The 19,891-nt window shown below is 37.8% G+C and overlaps 1 protein-coding gene across 1 annotated transcript in view; it reads left to right on the top strand.

Moving 5' to 3' along the window:
* The window catches only part of LOC107720538 (protocadherin-16-like), a 51,041-nt gene that overhangs the window by 27,013 nt on the left and 4,137 nt on the right, over positions 1-19,891 (top strand). The window contains exons 4-22 of the mRNA XM_016528273.1: positions 109-297; positions 2,119-2,350; positions 3,032-3,268; positions 4,387-5,433; positions 6,316-6,503; positions 6,739-6,835; positions 7,019-7,176; positions 10,073-10,922; positions 12,790-12,893; positions 13,294-13,429; positions 14,304-14,429; positions 14,823-15,032; positions 15,257-16,123; positions 17,268-17,381; positions 17,512-17,723; positions 18,097-18,248; positions 18,628-18,758; positions 18,871-19,157; positions 19,460-19,601. Of these exons, the coding sequence (XP_016383759.1) occupies positions 109-297; positions 2,119-2,350; positions 3,032-3,268; positions 4,387-5,433; positions 6,316-6,503; positions 6,739-6,835; positions 7,019-7,176; positions 10,073-10,922; positions 12,790-12,893; positions 13,294-13,429; positions 14,304-14,429; positions 14,823-15,032; positions 15,257-16,123; positions 17,268-17,381; positions 17,512-17,723; positions 18,097-18,248; positions 18,628-18,758; positions 18,871-19,157; positions 19,460-19,601 (5,479 nt within the window). The remainder of the gene's footprint in view (positions 1-108; positions 298-2,118; positions 2,351-3,031; positions 3,269-4,386; positions 5,434-6,315; positions 6,504-6,738; positions 6,836-7,018; positions 7,177-10,072; positions 10,923-12,789; positions 12,894-13,293; positions 13,430-14,303; positions 14,430-14,822; positions 15,033-15,256; positions 16,124-17,267; positions 17,382-17,511; positions 17,724-18,096; positions 18,249-18,627; positions 18,759-18,870; positions 19,158-19,459; positions 19,602-19,891) is intronic.

Consider the following 19,891-nt stretch of genomic DNA (forward strand, 5'->3'; position numbering starts at 1 on the left):
ACATATTAAGACCTCTAAATCTGATCTTCTTGTACTCTCTGGAGACGAAGGTTTATGACGTCAGTCGACCATAATTCTGACAATGTTCTCTGTGTTTGGGCTCCACAGGTAAAAGCAGACGATGCAGATGGAGGGTCGTTTGGGGCCATTACGTACTCGATTGGATCCGGGCTCGCTAGCGCTCCTCCCAGCCAGTTCACCATCAATAAGGAGACTGGACAGATCTGCACCAGTGTGGCTCTGGATCGAGACGAGGGATCGGAGAGTTTCGACTTCACTGTCACTGCAACGGATGGGGTGAGGGAATGAGTTTGTACCTGCCTCATACAGGAATATTCTGGGCTCAATCAATGTTTGTAGCCTTTATGTGTAATTCATTATAAAAGTAGTTTTAATGCATTAATTATGCCTTGTAATGTACCTTATTGTGCAATCTCATGAATAATTGTAACCACAGTCAATACATTATAACACTTCTCAATTCTATGCATTTGAAATTCAGTTGTAATTATTTACGACTAGATATAATGTATTACAGTGCACTTAATGAATTATTGTAAGGCATTATTCCCTTTAGTAACCGTTTATAATGCATTATACTTAATAGCTTTAAGTGAAGTGTTACCAAAAATGTTATTCAACTTTATGGTGAGGTACTTACTGTGGAAGTGAATGGGGCCAATTTTTAGAGGTTTTAAGACCAGAAATGTGATGCTTATAATTTTATGAAAACACATTCATTCATCTGTTAAAAGTGTTATTTGAGCTATGAAATTGTTCTCATTCTTATAGTCATTTTAGGGTTTTTGGTGTTATGTTGTCATGGCAATGAAATTGTAAATATGGGAATAACTGTACATGTTTTTCACACTAAAATCATGTCAACACTCATTACTTGCATATTGTTTACATCTTTTAGCAACAATTTTGAAACCATGAGTTTTTTAAAACTGGCCCCATTCACTTCTTTTTTAATAGTAGCTGTAGTATTTTTAAATAAAGCTTAAATAAGATATAAATATTTTAACACAGGCCCCATTCACTTCTGTTTTTAATAGTAGCTGTAGAATATTTAAATAGAGCAGAAATAAAACATAAATATAAGATGAAAAACTTAAACTTAAATGAAAATTTTGAAGTTCCCTTGGCAACTAATTGAAATTTAAATAAACAAAGATGACGTACAAAAATTACTAAAACTAAAACTGAAGTAAAAATAAATTAAAGCAACTGTATATAGAAATAAAAAAAATAATAAAAACTATATACTTGACAAAAGCACAGAACTAAATTATTAAAACTAAAATTAAAATGAGAAATAAAGATGTAAAAGTAAAAGTGAATTCAAAATATTCATAAATGCTATAATGGTATATAAATATTACTAAAATAACACTGGTCTCACTGGTCTCACCAAGATTGTTTTTTTTTTGTGGTGATCAACATTATACATTATATTTTAAACTCAACGCACAAAATTGCTGTAAGGCCCACATTGTATGTTAGGGTCCAAAAGTGTGAGACCACTTGGAAAATTGTTGGTCATTAATACATTTAATATGCTTTTTAAGTGTTTGAGAAACCTGTTTCATTTGGAAATGTATACACTGCAGCTTTAAGAGTCGAAAACCCTTTAAAACTCAGTTCCGAAGCATAAAGGTTGATTTAAAAAAAAAAAACACCATTACTTCTATCATGTAGCACCTAGATGCCCAGTCACATGCCCTGCTCAATCCTGTCTTCACTTAGTTGCCAGTAACAACAATCATGAGCTGTGTAAATGAAAATGCAATAAAGCACAGTGTCCCAGGGGCACATTGCTGTACACACACACACACTCACGCTATTTCCCTTTATAAGCTGCTAGCAGCGGCCCGCTTTGTTTCCCATTTCAATTATTACTGCAGCCATAAAATGCTGGCTGTGATGAGCGAACAGCCCACTACACTGCATACAACAGCTCACTGGCCCCTCATAACCTGGAAAGGTAATTATATGCCACTGTGAAGTTTTCATCTGCATTATTACACACCAGAAATCATCCAGATAGATTAGACAGTAGTGTGACAGTATCTACAGTCCTGTCGTCGTTATCATCGATATGATCTTTTCCCGCAGGGAGGCCTTACATCCTCGGCCTCTGTGAAGGTGTCACTGGTGGACATTAATGACAACAGACCGACATTCTACCCTGTGAACTATGCCGTCAGCTTGAGCACACAGAGCACGCCCGGGACCTCCGTTGTCAGGGTAACGGCCCACGACCCAGATGCTGGTGCAAATGGTAAAGTGACATATCACACTGTCCTTGATGGAGGATCCAATTTCTTTACCCTCAACAAGGACACAGGTATTTCAATTATTAAATTAGATATTTAGGTATTTGGCTTTTTGGTCATTTCTTTTGTGTTCTTCTCATTTTTATTATTTTTTTTTTTCTAAAAATGTACCTGACGGAGGATCCAATTTCTTTACCCTCAACAAAGACACAGGTATTTCAATTAATTAAACTATTAAATGATTATACATATATATATATATAGAGAGAGAGAGAGAGAGAGAGAGAGATAGATAGATAGATAGATAGATAGATTTGTTTCTAAATATGTATATATAGTGTATATATGTGTATATAGTTTTTATACATTTTTCTTGCCATCAATCTATCTATCTATCTATCTATCTATCTACATACAAACATACATGCATACATATATAAGTGATAAATTGATGTGACTTTTATATTAAATTTATATTAAACTTTTATATTAAATAATATATGTATTATTTAAGTTATATATAAATGAACGTTTATATTTAGGGAATCATTCACCCCAAAATTTTGTTTGACTTTGAAAAGCCCTTATGACTTTCTTTAAGGAGCACTAAATATTATGAGCACGTTTGCGTCAGGTTGAAAAAAGGCAGAGCAAATTTGCTCATCCGTATCCTCGTCTTTAATTCTCACAGTCTTCCGGCTTAATCGTATATCTCGTTTAATTCCATTCCCACTGCATTTTTTCTCTGTTAGGTGTGATCTCTCTGTCACGCTCGCTGCATGGAAAGGCCAACTCTGTCATCACCATGGTGATCACAGCACGGGACGGAGGCGGTCTCACAGCACCTGTCAATGCCAGAGTGAACATCAGCGTTGTGGCCGGCTCAGTGGCGCCGCCGGTGTTCGAGCAGGCGCAGTACTTCTTCACCGTGTTTGAGGACGTGCTCCGGGGTACTGAGGTTGGCGTAGTGAGGGCCAGCGGCAGGAATGGTTAGTTTCAGCTTTTTCCATGTTACGTCTTCTTGGAATTACCGTTATATTGTCTAAAAATAAACTAAAATAAGTATCCATGTGTTGCTGCATACTTTCGCATAGCTTTGCTAACCTCAGTGCTGCGGCTCTCTGAGGCTGTGAGACAGTCAAGGGTGCTGAAAAGCCTGATAGGGAATATTTTCACTCTCGCTGAGCCAGTTGTGCAAATAGAGCAGCAGCTGCAGCGTGAACCTCATTAAACAGTCACATCCATCACTGATTCCACTCTACCTCATGTTGCTGGAAATTATTATTTGTTGATGTATATTTTCTGATAGCACAGACATATCGTAGGGATGTTTAATGAAAAATAATGGAGAATTCTATAGGATGTACCTGTCTGTACTAGGGATGCACTGATATTACAATTCTGGCTGATACTGATAAGCCGATAATTATATTCAAGTATGGCTGATAACTAATAAATGGCCATTATTAAAATTCGATAGTATTTTATCTAAATACATTTGAACTAAAACACTAATTTTAAAGTTATTAAAGTGATTTTTGGCATCACACCATTATAATGTACAGTATGAAAAATGTAAATGTTGAGTTTTGCTATAGACTTATGGTGTTTTTTTTATTATTTTAATAATTAGGGAATAAGTAAGTAATAATTGGGGAAATGTGATTTATATGTACATGTAAATATACACAAATACATTTATATATTTAAGAAATATATGTAATATATAGTTATATTTATACATAATATAAATAATACATAAATATGATTGAATATGTACATGTACATATTACTTAAATATATACATATATATTTTTATGTATTTATATATACATGTAAATATACACAGTACACACACACACACATATATTATGTAAACACAAACGTTTATTTTGGATGCAATTAATCGTGATTAATCGATTTTTTACAGCACTAGTTTATAACCAAAATGTTGCAGGTTTGGATGACTCGAGGGATGATCCATGAATCACCACCTTGCGTTTCTCCAAGAAAACTGTCCTTGTAATAAGTTTAGAAAGTCACTTTAGATTAAATCATCTGCCAAATCACTGCTTATAAATCTTATCCAATCTCTCTCTCGCTCCAGGAGTCTCTAAGGATGTCACCTACGCTATCTCTGCTGGGGATCCAGATGGCTATTTCATGGTCGATCCAGAAGCTGGAGCGCTCAGAACAAGCCTTCCTCTGGACCACGAGTCACGACCCTTTTTCGACTTGGAAATTCAAGCGCGCAGCGGTTCCCCTCCAGCTTTTGGAGAGACTCACGTTCGGGTCACCATTGCAGATGTGAACGATAACGCCCCTATTTTTTTCCCGTCATCCTCTGAGTCTCTGCTTCTACCGGAAGCCACAAAAATGGGTACCGTGGTGTACTGCGTGCAGGCGGAGGACCGCGACTCCGGCCCTAACGGACAGCTGAGCTTTGACCTGATGTCGGCCGGAGGGCAGCGCACGTTTGGGGTGGAGCGCAGCAGTGGGGAAATCCGGCTAATTGGGAGTCTGTCATACGACAGCGTACCGCGTTACGACCTTCAAGTGATCGCGAAAGACAGCGGCGTGCCTCAGCTCAGCGCTACGTTCAGCCTGGTGGTCCACATCCAGGCGGAGAACGACCAGGGTCCTGTGTTTGACACAATGACGTACCGTGTGGAGCTGAAGGAGAACACACCACTCAACACCAACTTCTTACAGGTCCGGGCACTCAGTAGAGACCCCAATGGAAATGGAGGGTCGTCCAAAGGCTCTACACCATCTTCCACACTGGCATACCGTCTCCGGCCTGATGGGGACGCGGCGGGCTTTGGGATTGCCCTGGACAGTGGATGGCTGTTTGTTAAGAGCGCTTTGGACCGTGAGGCCAAGGATATCTACCTGTTAACTGTGCTCGCCACTTCTGGAAGCGGCCAGATGGGGAAGACTGGCAGCGCGACGGTGAGAGTTTCCGTTACGGATGAGAATGATAATTCTCCTCGTTTCTCTCAGGAGAGGGTGTTCTTGGCAGTGAGAGAGAACTTGCCTGCGGGAACTGGTTTCGGGAGGGTGTCTGCTACCGACCGCGACGCTGGTCTCAACAGCCACCTTACGTACAGATTACTCCACACGGACCGCTACTTCCAAATCAATTCCCACACTGGTGAGCTGGAACACAATCCGAATCTGCAAAGGCATTTGTTATTTATACATTTAGGAAATGTTTTAGATGAGGGATTTTCAAGCTTTTTGACAGCAGATTTGTTTCCTAAAAAGGCAGCTATTTATAGTGTGAGACCCATTTATAGTGTGAAAAATGGGGAAAATATATGTTATTTTTTTCTACCCACCGTTAAAAGTACTGTTAAATGTATTTCCTATGTAGAAAAACAAAACTATGCCTATCAATAAACTAAATAAAATAATTACGATTATTATATCAAACAGGAAAGATTCCAGTTTTAGAAACAGTGTTTTTTGTTTTTTGTTTTGTTTTCTTTTGTTTATAAAACATTACCTTCTGGGCATGGTTGAAAAGCCCTCTGTAGACTCTAGTCTAAACTTTTGACCATCAACTCAGTGCAACTAAGGTCTTCAAAAATCAAGTATTATTTTAGTATTATTTACATACTGTATACTCTTATAGTTTTTATTGATATTTTAAATGTTTTAAATGTTGAATATTTTATATTTTGAGTTTTTCAGTTATTATGTAATATGCTTTTGTCATTTTTATTTTTAGTATTTAGTTGTTGTTTTTTAGTATTTATATTTATATTTCATTCATTTTTATTTCTTTTTTAATGATTTTAGTACTTCAAACTAATTGTAGTTCGATTTTATTTCAGTTAGCTGCCAAGACAAATATTTACATTTATAAATACTATAATATAATATATTTATATTTATTTTAGCTTTATAAGAAAATGTTTTTTTTTAATCATTTTAGTTTAGTTTTTTATAATTTTATTTTGTACAATAACTACACTAAAAATCAATTGCAGCAGACTGAGTATTCTGACTGACTCAAACATTTCACGTGTAGGTGAAATCAGTACCAGAGCGGCTCTGGACCGTGAGCATCAGTCCAGTTATCAGCTCATCGTGGTGGTTCAGGACGGTGGTACTCCTCCACGTAGTGCCACTGGAACAGCCCATATCACGGTGCTGGATGAGAACGACAACGCGCCAGCGTTCAGCCACACACAGCCTGGCAGGGAGATTCTCATTCAGGCAAGAAACGGACTGGCACAGACTATATTTAAAGCCTTAAATCAATGTGTCATAACATAGGTGCTTGTGTTTATTAAAGCACAGTTTACACATCATAAAAACGTCATTACGTCTGTACATAATATCTTTCAAAAATTGTTTATGTGACCTTGGATACGTTCCCGCTCTTGAAGTTGTTTGTATCAAGTATAAGCAGCCAGACTGTGTTGTTTAAAACTTGTTTGATGTTTTCCAGGTTCAGGAGGGTCTTCCTGCCGGTTCTTTATTAGGAACTCTACACGCCAAAGACCCAGATGAGGGAGAGAATGGCACTATTTTCTACTCATTATCAGGTAAGCAAAAGTCTAGTTTTGGGTCTTCTTATTGCCAGAGGATGTTATTGCAAAAAGGTAAAACTGCAAAACGTAAACATATGTCCTTACAGTTATCTTTGCGCCCAATGTGATGTATTGTACGGATAATTATACTACCATATTTGTCTATATTTATGCTTCCATTTGTCCTTGCTTTTTAAGGCTCCAGAGCGGAACGTTTCTCCTTGAACCCAAACACCGGAGAGCTGCGTTCCTCGTCCCCCCTGAGGCGAGCTGAAAAAGCAGAGTACAGCTTCACCATCACTGCCACGGACCGTGGAGCTCCGTCTCAGAGCTCTTCAGCTGCCTTACTTATACAGGTGAGATTGTCCAGGCACATTTTAAAACTTCACTTTCTATGTTAGAAACACGGGAGGTATGTCAGACCCATGGCCTAGTGGTTAGGATACATGTTGGAATTTGGTGCTCATGCAGGAGATGCAGGTTTGAATCTGGCTTGCGTCATGCCACAATCCCTCCCTCTCCCTCATAATTTCTCCTTTTTAGAGTCTCTATAGTTAAAAACTAAGCGAGGCCGATAGCTCACATTTAACCATATTTGTGTAGCATCAAGCAGCCATTATCTTATCTTATCTTATCTTATCTTATCTTATCTTATCCTTTTCTGCCTGTGCAAAACTTTCCGAGAATTGTTGTGTGTGGTTTCCAATTATGTGCCTGTAGTGTTTTTAGCATGTTTTGGCTGGTTGCTTCAAGTCAAATGACTGCCCTTAATTAATTTTTTTAGTTAATCTGCCAAAATCTTAAAATCCTGCTGCATGAGCACCAATATGGACAAGCTGTCTTTCACTGTGCCAAACGATTATCATGCTTACAGTCCCCTGAGCTGTGGTATCATTTTTCAAGCAGGAAAAATGAGCTGTGGCCCAGAGGCCAGCTCCTGTCTAGTTATATTTAGGATTGATTTTAAAGTACTTTTACTCGTTTATAAATCACTCAATGGCCTAGGACCTAAATACATAGCAGATATGTTCACTGAATATAAACCTAACAGACCACTCAGATCATTAGGATCAAGTCAGTTAGAAATACCAAGGGTTCACACAAAACAAGGGGAGTCTGCTTTTAGTTATTATGCCGCCCGCAGTTGGAATCAGCTTCCAGAAGAGATCAGATGTGCTAAAACATTAGTCACATTTAAATGCAGACTCAAAACTCATCTGTTTAGCTGTGCATTCATTGAATGAGCACTGTGCGATGTCCGAACTGATTGCACTATATTCTATGTATAATCGTTTTCTTAAATTCATTTTAAACTTCTTAAATCAATTGTTTTAATCATTTTCAATGTTTTTAAATTCCTTGTTTTATTGTTGTGATTATTTTTTTTTTTCTTTTCTTTTATGTAAAGCACTTTGAATTACCATTGTGTATGAAATGTGCTATACAAATAAACTTGCCTTGCCTTGCCTTGCCTATGCAAACACAAACACCTCAAAACTCCCAGGATTATTTCCTGCTCCAGAGGAACATACTGTAACCCAAACCCCTGTATTAATCCCAATGCTCAGCATGGAACTGCGTCAATCAGACATGTCAAACTATATCTTTGACAATAGGATAATTTTCATGGCTTTTCATTCCAACGTAAAGAATACATATTCTAAAGAGTTTGTTCTCTACAGAATGATTCTTGCCAGTTCTCTTTTGTAGCGAAATATCTTTAGTGCTTTTACAGATGTGATTTCAAAAAGGGAATTGGAGGCTAATTGTAGAGTGTGCGGTTGCATGCGATTTCTGTTCTCCCTGTTTGTATGGGGAAGATGAGAGTGAGGGAGACAGAGGGAGAATGCACCTTTGAATCAAGTGTTCCCAGATGGCTCTGATGAGGCCCAGCTGTGGTTCCCCATGATCAAACGGAAAGCTGCAAACCTCGGTAGCGCTAACGCCGATATGCTCGCACCACAGAACCTTGCACCGTAGCAATCTCAAGATAATATTTTACATACCATCAGTAATGCCAGCTTCATTTTGAAAGTCCAGGGTTCTTTGCACCTAAAAGAGAGCCCAGGAATGGATCAGCGTCAATCCTTCTGTTGCTTTCCTTCCTGTGATCCGGTATGCATGTAGTTTTGTTTTTTCCATGGGGATATTAGTATGAAAGGCTTCACCTGTCAACCATTTTCCAGCTTTTACTGTACTTCAAGGACTTGGGAAATTATATCACGTACCTTTAATGTGGCAGGTTCACTCCATTTTATTCTTTCGGTATTGAAAGAAGTCTTTTATGGTAACCAAGGCTGCATTTATAAAAATACAGTAAAACAGTAACATTATGAAATATAGTTATAATTCAAAAGAACTGTTTTTTATTTAACCTAACTTAACTTAACTTAACTTTACTTTACTTTACTTTACTTTACTTTACTTTACTTTACTTTACTTTACTTTTATTTTATTTTATTTTATTTGTAAGAGCAAAGCTGAATTTACTCCAGTCTTCAATGTCACATGATCCTTCAGAAATCATTCTAATATACTGATATGGAGCCACATTTACTAACAGCTTGAGCAAACTATCTTTTGGCGTTAAAATAGTACTGTCAGGATTTACTGAAGACGCACAGTAAGAATTAGCACTGAAAAGGCATGGACACAGTTATTTTTGTGCCTGACCTTATTGAATATGCATTTGTAAGAGTTTCCCTTCCAGACACAAAATTTATGAGAGGAGAGTATTAAAATGACTCACGAAACGCGATTTACTAAAGTTTGTTCTCGTCAAATTACTGGTATTTGTGGCATTATTTAACGGCCAAAAAAGGCAGGCGGTAATTTGTGCTGCTCTTAGTAGATTGCGCTGGTCATTATGGAAATGATTCTTTAATGTGCACATTGCTAGTAAATCACCCGCAGAAATGTCCCATCCCATCGCGCTTTTATGGAATTGCGCTCTAACTCTAATTTGTCCTGTTTAGTAAATCTGGCCCTTGGTCTCAAGAAACATTTCTTATTATTATCAATGTCGAAAACAGTTGTGCTGCTTAATATTTTGTGGTAAAATGATAGGTTTTTTTAGGATTCTTTGATGCATTTATTTGAAGTAGAAATCTTCTCTAACATTATAAATGTCTTTACTGACACTTTTTGTCAATTGTATGGAAAGTTTCATAGTTCAAGGAGGCGTTTTGTAAAATATACAAGTTGAACTTAAAATATAACTAGCATGTCTTCTGAAATCTTCCCAATCTGTAGGTCACTGGCTCCACAAGGACTCCTCCAAAACCCAACACTCTATCCATGATGCTCAACTCAGTGGAGGGAGCCAAGCCTGGCTCTGTTATTGGCTCAGTTAGATCACATGACCAGAGTGAAGTGACCTCAAACGGTCAGGTGACCTACCTTGTAGTGGGAGGCACAGATCATGAAGGAACCTTTATGGTTGACCGTCTCACAGGAGATGTGTACTTGGCTAGAGAGCTGGACTATGAAAAAGGGTCACGGTATACTCTCCAGATCGAGGTGGACGATCTCTCCAAGGCCTATCCAAGCACTCACATGGTTCAGTTAGAAATCAACGTGCAGGACAGTAATGACCACGCACCAGAGTTTCCAGAAGATCCAGTCACCATTGTTATTCCTGAGAACATACAAGCCGGTTCCTCCGTTTACACCTTCCAGGCGACTGATAAAGATGGTAGTGGACCCAACAGCGAGATACGTTATTCTATCCAACAGCGGTGGCCTGACATCCCAGATCTTTTTAGTCTTGATCCTGTCACAGGAGTCTTAAAACTGGGCCGAGAGCTGGACCGTGAGGAGACCTCCAGCCTGTTCCTGGTGGTCCATGCCACGGATTCAGCCTCGGATCCCAATCAGAGACTCTGGGGATCGGTGACGGCACGAGTGTTCGTCACCGATGAGAACGACAACGCTCCGATCTTTAGCTCCCCGACTGCTGTTAGTGTGATGGAGGACCAGCCGGTGGGCTTTGTGCTGCTTTACGTCATGGCCCGGGATGCAGACCAGGGAGAAAACGGCCGAGTGTCCTACAGGATCCAGTCAGGAAACACAGCGGGGCGGTTCGGCCTCAGCCTGAACAGTGGTAAGACTCATTACTTCGCTCTATTTAAAAAACATCTCTTTCTCACACCACGCTGCTTTATGGGCCGTTCACTCAAATCCAGAAGCAATTTAGCAGAACGGGTCATTTTCTTCAACGGTTATTCATGAGAGCGCAGTTTTATTTTGGCCTGTCGACCGCACCTCTTTGATTTGGCGCTGGAAGTATGCATTTATTAGTTTGAAATTTCTCCCATTATCCAAGAAGACGTCCATTTACAGCTCACGCAAAATTAGATTAAATAGACAAAGTCACCTAATCGACTAAACAGCTGTAGTCGATTTTCCTTCCATTATTGTCGAATGGTTTATATTGTAGGTTAGTGTTTTATTTCTGTTCTAAATCAGCCGTATACTATATACTATATATATTAAAGTTGGTTTAAAGCGCACGATAAAGTCACAGCTGATATTAGCCAGACACTGAGGAGAAAGTCTTCAAACTCTTTAGGTCTAGAGATGGATGTTAAGCACAAAACCAGAGCCACCGTACTCAGAAGCAGAAGCCAGCTCAAACATCTCAATGATGTGTTTAAAACTAGAGTGTGTTTGGTGGACTATAAATAAAAAAAGGAGGCCGCACACAGACTTTTCACAAAGACACAATAATATTTCGCAGTCAGCAAGCAGTCAGGCTGCCATATCGACCGCAGGGGTGTGTTTATCCTGAGTGACCCTCGCCTGGGGTCTTGTTGATGACAGCATTGCAGAGAGGTATAGCTGGAAAGGTTCAAAATGGATCCGTGACAACAACTTTCTGCTCTGGTCTTCATACCAGAAAGTCAGCAAAAACGACATTCTCAAATTCCGTATAGAGAGTGGAGGAGCTAAACTGAGGAGAAAAACAGGATGAATAAAGCTAAGATGAATGTCAGACTATAGTTATGGATATTGTGTTTGACTTCTATGTTGTATGAGCAATTTTAAGTTCACATAGGACCAGCAAAGATGAATTAGCCCCTGAAGCATGCATGCATGAATGAATGAATAAATGAATGAATGAATGAATGAATGAGTTTTATGATAAATAAAGCGAAAAACTTCTAATATATATAGAGAACCGTAGCACCCCCATTATTCTCAGTGGCATTTTCTGAGCTGGCACATGCATTATTATATTATATTAAATATATATAATAATTAATGTAAATAATAAATAAATGTTGCAGTTGAACTAAATTTACTAAAACAGAAATACAAATAAATTAAAGCTAAATAGAAATAATAAAAAACTAATAAAAATTACAAGCACATAAACACATAAATAATTATGTTATATATTATTATATTATATTACATTATATTATATTATATTATATTTAATAATACTTTTTTTTTTTTGCAATTTATATTGCTTGCTGGAAAAATATTGACCATTTTTAAGTGGCCATTAATGGAGAAACATTCTTTTTATTCACATAATAGTGTACAGTAGTTACAGCATCCTAAGCTAGCTAACCCTCCAGCTAACTTTGTCCCCCTGGGTAATACCATGTTTTTTTAAATAATGTACTGGTAATATCATGGTATCATTCAATATTATGCTGTATACCGTCAATATGGTACTTTTTCTAAAGGTGAAACTCAGCAGTATTAGTTGTGGTGGGCTATTTTAAGTCACAAATGAACTTCTAACCTCAGCAGAGCAACCGACTTGCCCAGCCACATTCAAGAAAAGCTTTATGATGGTGTCTGGCATGTGTGTACATAATGAAATATTACAAATATGCGTAGTATAAAAAAAAGAACAGCTCCCTGACCTCTGCCACGCGTCTCCGGCCACAGGACAAATGATCAGGAGGCCATCTGCAGCAGATTTACAGATGTTTTTCTCTTCCCCTCTTCTCCAGGCTCTCTCTCCATCCTCAAACCTCTGGATCGTGAGGAACAGGAGAGCTACAACCTCACCATTGTCGCTGAGGATCATGGGATACCCCAGCATTCCACCACTCAGGTGCTGTCTAAAAAACTTCTAATATATATAGAGAACCGTAGCACCCCCATTATTCTCAGTGGCATTTTCTGAGCTGGCACATGCATTATTATATTATATTAAATATTATAAATAATCTGTGTAAATAATAAATAAATGTTGCAGTTGAACTAAATTTACTAAAACAGAAATACAAATAAATTAAAGCTAAATAGAAATAATAAAAAACTAATAAAAATTACAAGCACATAGCAAAATTAAAACTTAAAAAATCTGCATTTATATAAATATTTATATTATATTATATTATATTATATTAATTATATTATATATAAAACCTCTGGATCGTGAGGAACAGGAGAGCTACAACCTCACCATTGTCGCTGAGGATCATGGGATACCTCAGCATTCCACCACTCAGGTGCTGTCTATCCAGGTGATTGATGTGAATGATGAAGCACCATGGTTTGAACGCAGCGAGTTTGAAGCCCAAATCAGAGAGAACCAGCCAGCAGGAACAAGCATACTGAAGGTCTCAGCCTCAGACCGGGATCATGGTGAGTTGATTAATTCCTACAATAGTCCATGTTAAATGTGCCTTTACTTCTGAAAAGAATCGCCTACATTTCGGGGTATTCCAACCTTTTAGATGTTCATGACCTGTGTCTAAAAACTTCACCATCTGGTTAAAGCAGTTATGTTGTGTTGTGGTGAGGGCAGTGTTTTTTTTTAACGCTTCCTGAGGAGGGTTTGTGGGACTCATTCTCAGCCCCTGGGCTCAGTGAGAGAGTATGAAGGAGAGATTGTAAAGACATTCTTCAGGAAGCTTTAATTGAGTAAGCAGGTGCTCGTGCCAAAGCCCGCTGACTTTGCACGCAATCTGGCACCCGTATGTCTTTAGGCCCACGCTTAACACTTGTGTGGACCACGACTCAGCGGCTGAATCAGCAAAATGAACTACTAATGAAACCAGTATTAAATCCAAGATGAAAAGGTTTGAACCTGGATATTTCAATAAATTCAAATTAGTTTGTTCACAAACACCAACTTCCTGTTCACCTTCTAACTCAGAATGGAAGGGCAGACTTATTATACTGCGGTTTTTGCCTTACATTTACTCTGCACTTTATGCTAATTTTCAGCATTATCTACTACATTTGTCAAAATCTGCAGAGCACACTTGACAACATACTGTGTCCCACAATGCAATGCATCTGTTTTGACATACCATTTTCAGTGCGAAACCATATGTTATTTCATCTGACTGCCAAAAATATTTTTAAATAAAAAGTTCAAAAATATTTAAATAAAATGTAAATAATATATTTAGGTAAATTATTTATATATATTTTAATAATATATATATATATTTTTTGTAATTTATTTGTAATAACTGGATGCCACTCATTTGCAACATATGTTTTGTTACAGGCACTAATGGGTTGGTGACTTACGGTGGTGTGACAGAGGATGGATTCACAATTAATCCTGAGACGGGTGTGATATCTGTCACTCAGGTTCTAGACAGGGAACTTCAAGACCACTATACTGTAACAGGTATTAGCTTTTATATTTTTTCAATTATTTTTATTTCATTTTTATAATTTAATATATTTATTTTTTATTTTTAGTTAACTTGTTTTGTGCTTTTATAATCGTTATTAATTTATATATATATATATATATATATATATAAATAAATAAAAATTATAAAAACACAAAAAAAGTATATATATATATATTTACATTTACACACACACACATATAATAAAGTACTAATTGTTTTATTTCAGATTTATTTAAAATACAGTAACAATTAACAGTACCATCACTGTCTTAAAAAATCTTATATTATAATCAAAATATTATTTTATGTAATTATAATTTATTATTAAACTGGTAATGCATTTAATAATCCTCTTTTTTTTGTCTTTTTTGTCTATGCAATAGTGTATGCAAAAGATGGAGGCATACCCCCTAACTTTGCCAAGGCTAAAGTGCACATCACAGTGCTGGATGTGAATGATAATTCTCCTGCTTTCGGGCGGCAGCATTATAGCCTGGAAGTGCCTGAGAACCAAGAGCCCGTGGAGCTGTTCACCCTCAAAGCCACAGACCTGGACACCGGAGAGAGTGGACGACTGGAATATAAGATCACTGGTAAAACAATTATTTGAATTTTTAGATTTTTTGTACAGAGGAATATGTAGAAGAACTTCTACAACCAGAGTCTATAAATAAAAAAAAAACATACTGCATTTTGAATTATATGTGGTCAAGGCACGTTACTGTTTTTGTTCACATTGCAGGCTTGTTTCTTATAAAAAGAAGATTCAATCTGCTTGATTGTTAACAGATGTTGTGTCTGTGTGTTGCAATTCTAGCTGGTGACCCAGATGGTGACTTTCGAATTGATGGTTTCTCTGGAGCTCTGTCTACCTCAAGACCTCTGGACCGAGAGCGGAAGAACAGTTATTCTTTGAAAGTGGTGGTCCAGGATCACGGCAGCCCGTCTCTGAGCAGCACAGCCACAGTGGAGATCTCAGTTCTTGATGTAAACGACAACAGGCCTAAGTTTGGAAGCAGTAGCTACACCGTCGATGTCTCAGAAGATGCTGCTGTAGGTTTGGTGGTGTTGGATGCGACAGCCACAGACGTGGATGAAGGCGAAAACGGTCAGATCTTATACTTCCTTAGCCAAGAGGCCAAAGGTGCATTCACAGTACATCCAGACACGGGAAAGATCACAACCACAGCACTTCTGGACCGAGAGAAAAGAGCTTCTTACATCTTCCAAGTGTATGCAGTTGATCTATCACCCGCCGCTCCCCGCAACACCACAGCCCAGGTGACCATTACCATCCTGGACGTCAACGACAATGCACCATTCTTCATCCAGGACCCGCTGATTATCAACGTGTCCAGTGGAAGTGTGTCCACGCATCAGGTGGTGGCCACCATGAGAGCAGAAGATAAGGACTTTGGAGCCAATGGTTCAGTGTTCTACCGCTTTGCAATGCCAGTCAGAGGATTTGCTATTAACTCGTTAACAGGCGAGATCCAGACCACCGAGAAGCTCCAGACCCTGACGCAAACCCAGCGCACCCTCATAGTGGAGGCGATGGACCAGGGCAGTCCTCCCCAGTCTTCTCTAGGAGTGGTGATGGTCTATGTGAAGGAGCAAGATTACAAGGGCATTCGATTCTCTCGCACCGCCAGAGATGTTAGCATACAGGAGAATGCAGCTAAAGGTAGGCAGAGAATTTTTACAATAAAAATGATTGTGCTATTAGCCTGCAATTTTTTGTTATAAAAACTAACAATTTTTTCTTTGCAGTCCATTTCATGGAAAAAAAGGATTGATAATAATATTATCATTTTATAAATGAAAATCACAGTATAACAAATGGTGAAGATGACTAAAGTCAACATCAGCATTATTTTACTTTCTTAATACATGTTTCTGGTCATATTGTTATTCCAAAATTGGAAAAAAAAATAAAAGTGAAAAAAAGTGAAAAATGAAATAGTCATCATTCATTAAAATAAAAATAATTTTTGCTGTTGTTTTAGCTGACGTCGTTACAGCCAAGCACATTTATGACAGGAAAAAAAAGTTAATCAACCTATTTGAAATAATTACATTTGTAAAAAAAAAAATAATAATAATAATAATTACAATATTTATAAAATATTATTATAAAAAGTATTGAAATTATTTATGCAACTTTTTGATATTTTTTATAATAATAATAATAATACTTTTACGTATTGTTAAGTTAATAATAATAATAATACTTTATAATAATTTAAAGATAATTCAATTCCAGTTAGCATGAATGTAATACAGATTATGACAATAATGACAGATTTGAAAAAATAATTTTTACAATTGGGACATATAGGGATGCTATTTTTCATGATCCGATCAATTCCAGTTGGATAATTTTACTGTAGGCCCCACCCTACTTTTTTACTTACTTACTTTATTTATTTATTAATATCCTGTTTCAACAAAACACATTTCAAGTTTCTATAAGCAAAATGGGTCGCAAGTTTCACTTCATGTTGACCTTAAATGCAAACAAGCATCAACTTTCATTAAATGACATGAAGAAAACCCATCTTCTCACAGTACATTGCAAAAGTCTACAGACCTTTTTTATTATTATTATAAATCCTAAACTAAAAGCTATTCTTTGTGGTATCTTCATTTCAAAGCACTGGCATGAGGCAGTTGAAAACTTTTGCAATGAACTGCATGATGAAACTGCAGCATTGTATTTCAGCACTCACTGGCACAGTCAGTTTTGTGAAGCACTGAAAGCCAATCCATCAATATAAGTGAGTGTGGCAGAGGAGTATTGAGTTTTTTTTGTGTATTTTTCCCCATAGGCACTGCGGTCGCCCAGGCTCAGGCACAGCACCCTGACGGCACCCGAGGCGGCATCACTTACAGCATCTTCAGTGGGAACAAATACCATTCCTTCAGCATCAGCTCTAGTACAGGTCAGATGGGAACCCTGTGAAATATGAAAACAGCTTGATTTTGACAAGATGCATGCATAAACTCATCAGAAATTTGAAAAATAATATTGCTTACTTGACCTACTTAACTGCATCATTGCTGCTTTCATAGGTGAAATCTGGGTACAGAGCTCAAATGGCCTGGATTTTGAGGACACTCCAAGACTCCGTCTAGTGGTGAAGGCTGAAACTACATCCTCAAGCTCCTTTATGGCTGTCAACCTGATTCTTCAGGATGTCAATGACAATCTACCGCGATTCCAGCTGCAGAACTATGTGGCTTATATGCATGAAGCACAGGGCTATGACTTTCCCATCATTCAGGCAAGGGGTCTCTTATTTTTTGGTTTTTCTAAAAGGTCCAAGGTAATTGAAAACATATTGGGAAAAGTATTAAAACAAAAATGTTCTACAGATAACTTTGTTTTGCATAGTTTTGCCATACAATCAGGAGAGTTGAGAAAATGTACCCTTGTAAACAGTATTCTTTTTGTTAACCATATAAAGCATTAAATTATTTACCTGTTTTTTTCTGCACCTGTTTCTGACTTAACGTCAGTAAATGTTAGATTTAAACCATGCATGATGTTGTAGCTCCTTATAAAGTTATCAGATACTTGTACTCAAATTTAGCATCTGGCAAGTGTTTATTTCGTACCCTGCCTGTGCTTAATCAGTCTGTTTTCGAATGCATTAGGTTGTGGCTGAAGATGTTGACCAGGGTCAGAATGGTCAGGTGACTTACTCCATTGAGTCTTCGAGTCAAAGTGGCCTTTTCAAGATTGACCCTCTGACCGGCAGCATCACAACTGCGGCCATTATGGACAGAGAAATCTGGACACAGGCACAGTGAGTGTATATCATGTTTGCTCAGCCAGTGAAGTCATTGCTCTGCAGGTCTTTAATTTCCTTCTGTTCTGTGGAATGTAACTGTCCACTCCAGCGTTATTTAGTTTGTGTGTGTGATGTGTTCAAGCCCTCGTAGTTTTTTGACCTTATGTTTTTTGTTTCTAAAATGTTCCCCAAGCCCTATAAAGCTGTGTGCTTTTAATTTACTACATTTTTGGTCTGTTAGTGCTTTTGGATTGTTGTACGAAAGCTTTTTGTGAAAATAGAAGACATCTTTTGTTCTCTCTCTCAATCCCAAAAAGAAACTGAACAGAAACATTTCTCACATTATATATGTTAGGAACAATTTATCTAATTCATTTTATTTTATTTGCATCAGGCTGGTGATTAAAGCCACTGATCGTGGCAGCCCCAAACTAGTAGGCACTGCCACCATTACAGTGATTATCGTCGACCTCAACGACAACAGTCCCACCATCCCAGTGCCACGAGAAGTTAGAGTGCCAGAGAGTAAGTGAACTGACTGGTGACCTTTGACCTTTTAACCTTGAAAGACATGATATTAAGCATTTTTATAATTGTACATGTATCTGAATGTTGTGTGCTCGCTTCCCACTTGCAGACTCTCTTATCGGCACTGAGATCACCCTGGTTACTGGAAATGATGTGGATTCTGGCCCAGTGCTGTCTTACTCTTTACAGCTGGATGCTTCATCACGGGGAAAATTTGATATCCATCGTTACAACGGCCGTGTGTCTCTAACAGCTCCACTGGACTTTGAGGAGAGGACATGGTACACACTGACTATTCGAGCTTCAGATTCAAAGCACCAGAGTGAAGCCAATTTGACTGTGTTGGTGGAGGACATGAATGATAATGCACCAACTTTTACACAAGACCTATATCAGGTGATTGTTTTCTTTCTACCATTTGAAGTCTTTTAAAACAATGTCTATCTCTTATTATTGGGATTGATAAAGGTTTATCGGCTGCATTGTTCTCTATTGTATTCTTGTTAAAAGTTCATGGATTAGGATGCTAAAACACATGGGTTTATTCCAGAATAAATATACTTGCAGTCATTCACACCAGAGTAAAGTATGCTGTTGTCATTACGTATTCAGCAGATGCTTTTATTCAAAATGACATCACTGTGGATACAGGAAAAAGCATGCCAAGTAACAACTGCTTTGTTGCTTTTGGTTTCCAGGTAACACTTCCAGAACATTCTCCATCAGGCAGTCCCGTTATCACAGTAACAGCAACAGATCGAGATTCAGGAGAAAATGGAAAGGTCACTTATCGAGTGATGTCTTCAACGAGGGACGGGTTTTACATTGATCCTACAAATGGTATAAGCCCAGTGTTTATACTAAGCATGTTGATCATTTAGGCAGTGGCTATTTATACAATTAAAAGACTGTATATGCTATTTGTATAAAGTGTAAATAGTGGTAGATAAATATGCACCAAGTATAAGTAGCAACAAGCATCTTGTTTATAATAAGTGCAATTAGTAGTAGATGCTATTTACATAAAGTGTGTGTGGAGTTAATGAAAACCACCTCTACAAGGTCAGCTGCGCTTAGTTTAAATAGCCACTGCCTCTAGTTTTACCGTATAGTTTATATTTAAAGCATTA

The sequence above is a fragment of the Sinocyclocheilus rhinocerous genome, unplaced genomic scaffold (genome assembly GCF_001515625.1).
Source record: "Sinocyclocheilus rhinocerous isolate Xijiao unplaced genomic scaffold, SAMN03320098_v1.1 scaffold603, whole genome shotgun sequence".
Lineage (NCBI taxonomy): Eukaryota > Metazoa > Chordata > Actinopteri > Cypriniformes > Cyprinidae > Sinocyclocheilus > Sinocyclocheilus rhinocerous.